The following is an 11,938-nucleotide window of genomic DNA, read 5'->3' as shown; positions in this document are numbered from 1 at the left end:
TGTTTTTGACCATTTATATTTTCTCTATCTCAAAGGAATAGAATTTAGAATGTACTTCTTGACTTAACATTTACATTGAACTTAAAACATTTAACTTTCAGAGCATCTATAGACATACCATAAGGCATTATGTATTTTTAATATTATTTTCTTGAAAAATTTGCTATGCTTATGCTTTTGTGTACACAAAATAAAAAACAGTTTTCTTTACTAACAAATGAAAAAGTATTTTGAAAATTCAAAGTAACTTTTTAAATATTACTGAAATAAGTTTTTTTAAATATAGAAAGTTTAAAAAGTAAAAATAATATCATATTCTGATAATTTTATTACACTGAAATAACAACTGCTAATATCAAACATTGTTCCCAATTTATTTTTACAAACATCATTGTCTTGTAACACCATAGCTAAACATTGGCTCACAAATATATATTTTTCTATTTGAATATATTTTAAAGTATAATTGCTGAATCAAAGGAAATACATGTATTTTATGCTATTGATAAGTCTTCCCAAATTTCTATTTGAGAATATTGTGTCATTTTCATATGATTATATTATAATTCTTTGTAATTTGGGTAATATTCCAAATCTAGATAAATTTTTACAATCAGAATGTTGCTTTCTCTACAGAATCATTCCCAGATTACATAATTTTACTTATAATGTTTTGGTTCAAAATTGCTATGTATTTCCTGATTGAAAAATGTTATAGAAACATAAGTAGAAATATTTTTGATATTTCTCTTAGCAGTACTTTTTTTTTATCTATCTCCTTGGGCAAAATAAACAAAATAAAAATAAACAAATGGGAATGCATAAACTAAAAAGTTTTTGCAAAACAAAGGAAACCATCAACAAAATGAAAAGACAATCTACTGAGTAGAAGAAGATATTTGTCAATGATACATCCAATAAAGGTTTAATATCCAAAATTTATAAAGACCTGATACAACTCAACAGCAATAAAACAGACATCCAAATTAAAAATGGGTGAAGGACCTGAACACATCTCTTTAAAGAACACTAATGGCCAATAGACATATGAAAAGATGCTCAATGTCAGTAAGCAACAGAGAAATGCAAATTAAAACCACAATGAGCTATCACCTCATATCTGTCAAAATGACTATCATCAATAAGTCAACAAAAGTGCTGGTGAGGATGTGGAGAAAAGGGAACCCTCATACACTGTTGATGGGAATGCAGATTGGTACAGCCACTATAAAAATACTATGAAGGTTGCTAAAAAAAAAATTAAAATGAAACTGCTTTTTGACTCAGTGATTCCACTTCTGGGTATATGTGTGAATAAACCCAAACTCAAAAGAACATATGCACTCCTATATTCAATGTGGCATTATTTACAATAGCCAAGATATGGAAGCAATCCTAGTGTCCATCTATAGATGAATGGATAATAAACCAGTGGTACATATATACAATGGAATATTACTCAACCATAACAAAGAATGAAATTTTATTTTATCAACAGTATGGATAGACCTAGAGGGTATTAGGCTAAGTTATATAATTTAGACAGAGAAAGACAAATACTATATGATTTCACTTATATGTCCAATCTAGATAAATAACAGATAAATAAAATTGAAACAAATTCATAAATACAGAGAACAGACTGATGGTTGATAGAGGGTTTGAGAGTTGGGGGATTGAAGGAAGAGATTAAGAAGTACAAATTGGTAGTTACAAATAGTCACAGGGATATAAAGTACCACATAAGGAAGATAGTCAGTAATATTGTAATAATCGTGTATGATGCCTGTGAGTACTGGAATTATTGAAGGAAACACGTTGTAAAGTACATGATTGTCTAACTACTGTGCTACTATGCTATATACTTGAAACTGATAGAGAATGATATTGAATGTAAACTACAATTAAAAAGTAAAATTTAGCCCTAACTGGTTTTGCTCAGTGGTTAGAGCATCGACCTGTGGACTGAAAGGTCCCAGGTTCGATTCCGGTCAAGGGCATGTACCTTGGTTGCGGGCACCTCCCCAGTGGAAGGTTTGCAGGAGGCAACTGATCGATGTTTCTCTCTCATCAATGTTTCTAACTCTATATCCCTCTCCCTTCCTCTCTGTAAAAAAAATCAATAAAACATATTTTTTTAAAAAAAAGTAAATTTTAAACAAAAAGAAGAATGTAAATTATGGGTCTATAAATAAATTTTTGACCCATAAATACAAATTTGAAAGTGACACTATTCTAGAATTGGCATCACAAATGAAAAGAATAGATGATTTAATATATGGTGTGGCATACAATAATAGTGTTTACCAATATCCAGTTCTCCGTTTTTGGTTACTTTGCAGATTACTCTTGCCCACACCCTTGCAGTTAGAAGTTGTGATGTGACCAGTAATTACAGCCAATGCACTGTGACTAGAAGACCATGAGCTCTCTATATAGAAAAAATAAAATAAAATTCTTCCATCACCTCATAAAAGACACAAAGATAAATTCCAGGTGTATTGAAAATCTATCCATAAAAAACAAATTCAAAAGATAATAAAAGACATTTTCCATGCAACATTAAAAATGATAGGATTTTTAAAACATTGTATAAAACAATCGCACATTTGTGAAATAAATTTGAATAAAAAATATGATACTGCAAAAAATCATACCAAGAAAAGGAAAATATAAGAAATAGTTGAGAAAAATATTTAGATATTTTTAATATAAGCCAGTGATTCTCAACCTTCCTAATGCCGCTAACCTTTAATACAGTTCCTCATGTTGTGGTGACCCCCAATTGCATTGTTACAAATTGAACATAATTAAAGCATAGTGATTAATCACAAAATATAATATGTAATTATATATGTGTTTTCCGATGGTCTTAGGTGACCCTTGTGAAAGGGTCGTTCGACCCCCTACACTCCTACACATCAACTCCTACACATCAACAAGAAAAATAGAAATAACCCTGGAAAAAAATATGGCTAAAAGAAATGCACAAAAATTCTTTATAATATTATTTTTTAAATTCTTCAATTCTCTACCTTTCTTAAGCCTTTCCCTTTATTTCTAATGATATTTTTTATAATTTGTAAGGATCCATAAATTATTTACTGCATTAATTCAACAAAGAGATGTTGATTGCCAGCTATGTCCTTGATATTGTTCTAAATGTTTGGGGTACAGGCCTTAATTCGCATCCTGAAGTTCTTTATGTACATAAATACTTCATTCTAAAGATGAACCCAGGGAAACCCAGCACACAACTCAAAGTGGCACAATTTCCAGAATATGCTTAGTTTTAGACCAAATGATTCAACTATTCTTTTGATCATTTCAGATATTTTATATATTTTTTTAAAATGATCATTAATCTAAATGCATCTGTGGTTGGAGGATAGAAGAGTGAAATAGAAGACATAGAAGAGTAAAATGAAAAAATATTAGGTCTCTACTAATCTTGTTGACTTTAATTTTGCCTTTTTGCAGCTTATAAATTACTAGAGGCCTGGTGCATGAAATTTGTGCACTGGGGTGAGGGGGGTTAACCTCAGCCCAGCCTGAACCCTCTCCAATCTGGGACATCCCTCTCACAAGCCAGGACTGCTGGCTCCCAACCGCTCATCTGCCTGCCAGCCTGATCACCCCCTAACCACTCTTCTGCCAGCCTGATTGATGCCTAACTGCTCCCCTGCCAGCCAGATCGCCCCAATGTTCCTCCCCTGCTGGCCAGGTTGCCCCAACTCCCCTCCCCTGCTGGCCCAGTCGTCCCTAACTGCCCTCCCCTGCAGGCATGGTCCCCACTAACTGCCCTCCCTTCCCTGCAGGCCCGGTCACCCCTAACTGCCCTCCCCTGCCAGCTGAATCACCCCTAACTGCCCTCCCCTGCTGGCCTGATCTCTCACAGCTGGCCTCCCCTGCTGGCCATCTTGTGGCTATGGGCACTGCCATCTTTGAGGGTGGGGCAGTCAATTATCATATTCCCTCCTTATTGGCTATGAGTGCCACCATCTTTGTGATGGTGTGAGGGTCAATTAGCATATTCCTTCTTTATTAGCTAGGATTATAAACAGCCACACTTCTAGTTAAAATTAGATCAAGTGGGGCAATGCAGATGTAATACTCTAGGATCTACTCTGATTTAACAAAAATTATTGGAAAAATAAAAATTGTAACTCAGTTCTCAAATATATGTTGGTACTTATGCCCAAAACTTAACCTCCATTATCACTTCTCTTTCCTTTCTCCAGATTTACACCCAATAGCTCCTTTCAGTGCATCTTCAATGCATCTGGGATAAAAATTAGGCTCATAATTTTCTGGTTTCTTTCATTTTCATTAAATTATATTATGGGGAGAGGGATATTACTTAAATGTTATATCTCACTAATGAAAGTTGATTTTCATTAAATTATATTATGGGGAGAGGGATATTACTTAAATGTTATATCTCACTAATGAAAGTTGATATATCAGTTTTTCTCTTTTGAGTTCTGTTTCTCATTATGGACTTTTTGCAATGTATTAAGGACTTTATGGACTTTATGCAATGTATTAAGAATATCTATTCCAATCTTATGTGTGAAAGGGTGATAATTTATAAAGTTCTGGCTCTTAATATATATGGTAAAGAAATACTTTCAACCAAATTAATTGTTAGTAATTATGTGCCTCTTTTCTACAGGAGAGAATGTTTAAATTTCATCAAGTGAAACATATTTTTGAAATTCTGGATAAAATGAGATGCCTGAGAAAACGTTCTACAGTGTCATTCTTGGGAGTTCTTGTAATTTTTCTTCTATTTATGAATTTGTACATTGAAGATAGCTATGTTCTGGTAAGTTTTGGAAGTTGTTTGTTTGTTTGTTTGTTTGTTTGTTTAAAACAATGCCTAAATTAACTAGACTTAGTTCATTAGTAACCTAACTTCAATTCTAGGCTGTTAGAATAGCCTTATAACATATATTATCTACCTATTTACTATTTTGTATGAACTTTATAGTACCAACTTCACAATTGTTTTATGTTGCAGTTTTTCCTTTATTGCTATATGTATATATTATGATTCAAATATCCTATATAATAAAGAGTAATATACAAGTTGGCCATCACTCCAACACACAAGATGGCCATCCCCATGTGGACACAAGATGACTGCCACAAGATGGCCAGCAGGGGAAGGAAGTTGTGGGCAATCAGGCCAGTAGGAGAGGGCAGTTGGGAGGGACCAGGCCTGAAAGGGAGGGTAGTTGGGGGCGATCAAGCCTGCAGGGGAGGGAAGTTGGGGGGACCCAGGTTTGCAGGCAAGAGGAGTCAGGGGGACCAGCCCTGCAGGGGAGGGCAGTTAGGGGCAATTGGGCAGCAGGAGAGTAGTTAGGCCTCGATCAGGCTGGCAGAGGAGTGGTTAGGGGGTGATCAGGCTGGCAGGCAGGTGAGCGGTTGGGAGTCAGCAGTCCTGGCTTGTGAGAGGGATGTCCCAGATTGGAGAGGGTGCAGGCTGGGCTGAGGGACACCCCCCCATGCACGAATTTCATGCACCAGGTCTCTAGTGTATATATAATTACAAATAAGTTAGCTATTATCACTGTGCTGAATTAATCTTATGTAAAATCATTTCAGTATTTGAGCTTTAATTTGAAATATATAGAACAAACAAAATTTGATTAATGTTATTACACCTTACTTCCACTATTTTCTGTATTGTCCAAATTGAAAAATTTCATTGTCTAACTAATGATACTAATTATGCCATGTTGCTAAGAAGTAATATTATATTATAATATGTGACACCTCATTTAGATTTTATAAAAGGCTAGTGTTTTATATATTTATATTCACTAAAAAGTAATATAGAACCTCAAAAACTAAAGGTATTTATGTTAAGTTATTCAGTAGTTTATAAAAGATAAAATTAATGCATAATATATAAATTAATTTTAAGTGAATTATGGAAATATTCAAAAGGACTGATTCTGGCTAATGGTAAGAATTTAAATTGTTACTGTAATTATCACATCATATCATGTGTGATGAGAATAACATGGACATTATTGCTTATTCACATTTTCTATCTGAGCTGAGGTTAAGATATCTAGAAAAATCTTAATTTTAATTTTATCATTCCTGTTCACACATTTTATTTTATTTTTTATATGTAATTATTGATTTCAGAGAGGAAGGGGGAGAGAGAGAGAGAGAGATCAATAATGAGAGAAAATCATTGATTGGCTACCTCCTGCACAACCCCTACTGAGGATCAAGCCCACAACCTAAGCCTGTTTGTGCCCTTGACCAGAATTGAACCTGAGACTGCAGACCGACACTCTATCCACTGAGCCAAACCAGGGCCTGCTCACATATTTTAGAAAATAAAACCCTTTGGACACACAGAGGACTGAAAAGTACTTTCCATCATGCAAGCACCCTGAAAGTTTGAATTAATACTTAGCAAGAGAAAATCTGAAAATAACCACAAAGTGTGTTTCCCAATAAAATGTTTTATTTCATCAAATAAACATGATTTATTAACTATCTACTATATACTATTCGATTTCCTATGAGACAACTGTATGACCTTGGTACTTGGATCTTCTTAGAAGGCCTTCCCTAAGGCATTTTGCTTCATTTAGCATTTTTCTTTAATGGTGAAATTCTGCCAGATGCCTGTATCTTGACTCTACTAGGCCTTTAACCTTCAAGTATAGGTCTTGATCTCTTGGACCCTTCCTTCTACCATCCACAGTCAATTCACAATGGCTAAAATCACCACACACTAATACAGTTTGACTAAGCTTGATTTAGGTAAACAGAGCACTGGAGGAACTTCTAATGATAATCATTTTGGTTTTCTGAAAAACCTGATTACTAGGTTTATGAGATATAAGGACAATAGTACAAGGCTCATGTGATCCAGCATTTTTAAATAAAATTAAAGATTATAAATTGACTAGAGGAGCTCTTGATGAATTATTTAATTCTGAAGTAAAAATGTTATTTATTGCATCTGTGTCCACTGGTAGAAGGGAATCACATCTTGTAAGTCAAACACATGGTATTGGCAGGATGCTTATAGCCAATGATTTGCTGCATTTATGAGACACTTTCAAGTGCAATATTAATGTTTCACTTTAAACAGACAAAAGGTCATTGTGTACATTTTTATAACATCTTTATATATTTTTGGAATAAAACCTCTTTAAATTCAGAAAATTTAAATGCCCAAGGAGTAATAGACTATATGTCCATAAGAAGATCAAATACTACAGCCCTGTTTTGTAAAATTTTACATGTTCATGTCTAAACATAGGTCCCAGCCACCTAAGGTAAAAGGTCTGAGTTAATGATGTAGCTCTTGAAGATCACTTTCTCAATGAATTTTTCTCTGGCTATATTAAGCATATAGCTATATAGTCAAAGTAGCAAATCAGCCCACTTATAGAGAAGAAATTACTTTTTATCTTTAAAACCTGAAATTATTCTTAACTATATTAACTTGGAAAGGGAATTAAAATGATTTTTAAGTACAACAACCCCCAATATTGAAAATTCAATGAAAGCATTTTTATTAGTTTAATTTTTCACTATTTACTAGATGATATTCTCTACCTAATTTATATTTTGAGCTACCTTTTATCCCAGTGCTTAATATGTATAAATATTTTAAACACTTTTAAATCATTAATATAACATTATGTTAAAATTATTCTTCCAAAAATGTTTAATATTCTTAGAAAACTAGTCCTGTACTACAATACAATGCAGTTTCTTTTTCACAGTTCTCCCTCTTGACCCTTTTATCTGTGCTTATTTCATTTTCATAAAATTATCCGACTTGATTTTCTTTCTTGACTCCAAAATGCCACAATGGGTACTATTTTCTAAGCTTAGGCATGAGTCAGTCTTTCTTTTTCTGCCTTTCTTATTTCAGGGAAAATAAAAGTTCTAATTCGGAGAATTCAGACAATTAGAAGTAGTAAGGTCTCTGGAGTTACTTAGCAACTTTCTGCTCTTTTGCTAGAAAATGCATTGGTGGCCTGAAATCCTAGGCATATAATAGTTTGGTGTTTTGCTTACATATTAAGGATATAGTGCCTTTCAGCAGGAAAGGAAGCCAAGCTCAGTATATGAGAGCCAAATAGTATTACAAGGCAAACTAAGTAGAAGAGACACTACACGCCCAATCAACCTAGCTTCTGGGCTGTGAGCATCTTCAAAGTAGCCGATAGGGTATATATTTAGCCTGTAGTTAGTCCACTGAATTTCATTCCCATCCAGAAAATGATTGTCATAAAGTTTGTCTTATTCCTGAGAAATACACTATAGCTTAGTAGTTACAGAAAGACGGTATCTAGGGGATTCTTGCTGTTCAGGTATAAGCCTCTGGAAAGCAGTCAACAAGGCTGACTCAGGTGAAAGTTGCATTATTTATTTATGCTGAAAAGTGCAAAGCTTAGTCTTCAGAATTTAATAAAGTTATTTTATATACATTCCATTTTTATTTCCTGTTCTGTTATGTCCTTCAATCAAGATGAATTTTATCTTATCACAGAAAAATCTGCATTTTTACATATTGAAGATAGAATTCTTAAAGTGATACTCAGTATCCTGCTCTTCCTTTAGAATGTGACATCACCTAAGAACAGAATGGTAAAATGAATTTAGTATTGTGACTACTGTAACTTTTATAGCTATATCTTCTAGATCTTATTGACTATGGATACCATTACATTGTTATTAAAGTAGTTGTTGCTAAATTGAATTCCAGTTGCTATTTGGCAATTCAAATTTATTTTAAAACTTTAATGATGTTCTATAACAGGAGAAGGGAACTTTTTTTCCTGCCAACGTCCATTTGGATACTTATAACATCATTCGTGGGCCATACAAAATTATCAACTTAAACATTAGCCTGCTGTATTTGGTCAAATATTTAATTAACTCACCTTTGATGCCTTGGCAGGGCCAGACCAAATAATTTCACAGGCCTCGTATGGCCCATGGACCATAAGTTCTCACCCCTGTTTTATAGGTTTTCAGAAAGACACAGATTAAAATATTTAGATGTAAAAAAAAATTTAAATAATCAGATTCAATGGAATTTTAATTAGTATATTTATAAGAAATCTAGCACCCAACGTTTAATTTTATATATTTTGAAAGTTTAACTTACAGTTGGCAAACACATTATAAATTTTGTAATAGACTAAAGTATTTTTCTTTGTCAAAACTGTCAAGGCAATATAAAATACAGAAAAAGAGTGTTAAACACCAAATATCAGTTCATAAACAGAACTGAATATACAGAAAATATCATCAGAATGAATCTTGGTTTAGCAAGAACCAGATTGAAAGCTCTTCCCTGTCATGGTATATGATTCTCAACTTTAATTTTAAACAAATTCCAGTCTGGCCATAGTTTTAAAAGTTTGGTGGATCACCTTTGCTATTGACATTTGAATTTGATACAAAATAGTAAATGATCCAATTGAGGTAAAATTTGTATTTTAATTCTTACTAATCTTTTAAAACTAGGTTTTAGTGAAAGTTTTATTGACCACAGCCAAATAATAGGAAAACCAAATCAATTTAATGCCTTCACTTTCTCTTTAATGGCTTGCACATACCTGACTTGCCATTCTACTTCAAATAGTTTAAATAGGGCTACATAACATCACACAGTACAGCATATATCTTGCTCTCCAAATATTTTTCTAATTAGGTTGCCCCCAAACATATTCCATGTGTTGTAAACTATATAGAAAAGCCATGCAAGTTGTCATTTTGCTAATAATGTATAAGCAATAGTCTTGATCAACTGGTGATTACTAGTAGAGAAATTGAAATATACAATAAATTTATATTAAAGAAAAGAGAAAAAAGAAGCTATAAATGATAACAGGGTGTGTATTTTAGACAAATAAGAATATATTTTCTTACTCTAGATGGTTTGGCTCAGTAGATAGAGGGTTAATATGATTCAAATGGGGAATTTAGTGGAAATTAGTTTTGCATGAAACTGTAAAATCAACTAAAGTCAAATTTTAAGATCCTGTAATTATTGTAAAGAATTTTAATTTTAACATGAAGGCAGTGAGAGTTTTCATGTAGATATTTGTATCAATAGTGCCATTATTAATGTATGCTATAGAAAAGCAAATGTAACTGTAGTATAACTAGTAGACTAGAGTAGAGAGAGCCTGGAGCAGAGACTCTAGGTAGGAATTCAGGTGAGAAATCATGACCTACAGAGGTGCCAGTAATTGAGATTTATATGACATGCATATTACATATCAGGAGAAACTTTTTAAAGCCATGACCATCTATTATTCATTTATTTCCTCTGCCTCTTTCTTGGCATCCAGGAAGGAGACAAACAGCTTATAAGGGAAACATCCACACATCAACTGAATTCAGAACGCTATGTGCATACTTTCAAAGATTTATCTAATTTCTCAGGGGCCATCAATGTCACCTATCGCTACTTAGCTTCCACTCCTTTGCAAAGAAAGCGTAAGTATCCTTACATTTTTAAATAAAGAATATATAAAATATTTTATTTAAAAATAATGATGATTTGCTTCATTTGTATGGCAATAAAAGTTTATAGAATTTACTAACATAATACATTTTTGGGAAATTGTTCAATTTTTCCTCAGAAATTACAATTACTCACTGATCCAATTCTATTAATAAAACAAATTTTTTTTAATGCCTCACTGTAGGACCATGTAGAGATACTAGGAAAAATCAAGGTTTTTTTTTTTTAATTTTACTTATTTATTTTATTTACACCTTTTAATTTTTATTGTTATTTAGTTTTTTATTAAATTTATTGGGGTGGTATTGGTTCACAAAATCATATAGGATTCAAGGGTACAACTCAACAGAACATCTGCACACTGCATCCTGTGCCCATCACCCCAAGCAAAGTCTTTATATTAAATTTTAAACATTGTCTTTAAGAAATAACTATTCCCATATTGATATTCCCATATTTCAAACTTTAATGGTTTGGTTTTTGTAACTTGCCACTAGTTTTGAATTAGTGAAAATCATTGTATCTGTTTCCTAAGGTACTATGTAACAAATTATCACAAACTCAATGGCTTAAATAAAACAACAAAAATTTATTATCTCACAATTTTAGAGGCTTGTGGTAGCATAATCACAATCCCTGCCTTTATCTTCACATGGCCCTCTTCCTTTGTCTCTCTGTGTCTCTCTATAGCCTCTGCTTTCCTTATAAGGACACTAGTCATTGAATTTAGGGACCACTCTAAATACATTTAAGTTCATCACAAGAGCCTTAACTAACTACATCTGCAAACATTCTACTTCCAAATATGGTCACACTCTGACGTTCCAGGGAGACATGAAATTTTTGAGGAAACTATTCAGCTTACTTCAGGCAATTTGAATCCATGAAGTAACATACTACATTTCATTGATTTCAAGATATCATGGATTACAGAAAGTATCATGGTCTAATTACTGCACCACTAAGAAAATATAAGTATCAGTTTTAATTGTAAGATGCCCGGCAAGTGTGGCTCAGCGGTTGAGCATCGACCTATGAACCAGAAAATCATGGTTCAATTCCAGGCAGGACACATGCCCAGGTTGCAGGCTGGATCCCCAGCGTGGGGCATGCAGGAGGGAGCCGATCAATGACTCTCACCACTGATGTTTCTTTGCCTCTCCCTTCTCTCTGAAATCAATAAAAATATTTTTTAAAAAATAATAAAATAAAATAATTGTAAGATGTCATCAATCATAACATGCAACCAGATTTTAAAGTATTTCTGTATGAAAAATGTGAATTTTAGATTCAATGAAATACAGTGATAGCATGAACTTCTTAATAGGTTGCGTGGAGACCACAAAAATTTAGTGTTTTGATCAGAAGTGTTTATACAAGTGAATTTGTGATCACCAGGTGAGGAAATTG

General features: G+C 33.2%; 1 protein-coding gene across 1 annotated transcript in view; it reads left to right on the top strand.

The window, feature by feature from the left end:
* MGAT4C (MGAT4 family member C) overlaps positions 1-11,938 on the top strand; it is a 724,941-nt gene that overhangs the window by 710,238 nt on the left and 2,765 nt on the right. Inside the window, exons 5-6 of the mRNA XM_023749771.1 lie at positions 4,676-4,828; positions 10,353-10,500. Coding sequence (XP_023605539.1) covers positions 4,676-4,828; positions 10,353-10,500 — 301 coding nt within the window. The remainder of the gene's footprint in view (positions 1-4,675; positions 4,829-10,352; positions 10,501-11,938) is intronic.

The sequence above is a fragment of the Myotis lucifugus genome, unplaced genomic scaffold (genome assembly GCF_000147115.1).
Source record: "Myotis lucifugus unplaced genomic scaffold, Myoluc2.0 scaffold_9, whole genome shotgun sequence".
Taxonomy (NCBI): Eukaryota; Metazoa; Chordata; class Mammalia; order Chiroptera; family Vespertilionidae; genus Myotis; species Myotis lucifugus.
The sequence above is the reverse complement of the archived record's forward strand: the minus strand, read 5'-3'. Positions and strand labels throughout refer to the sequence as shown.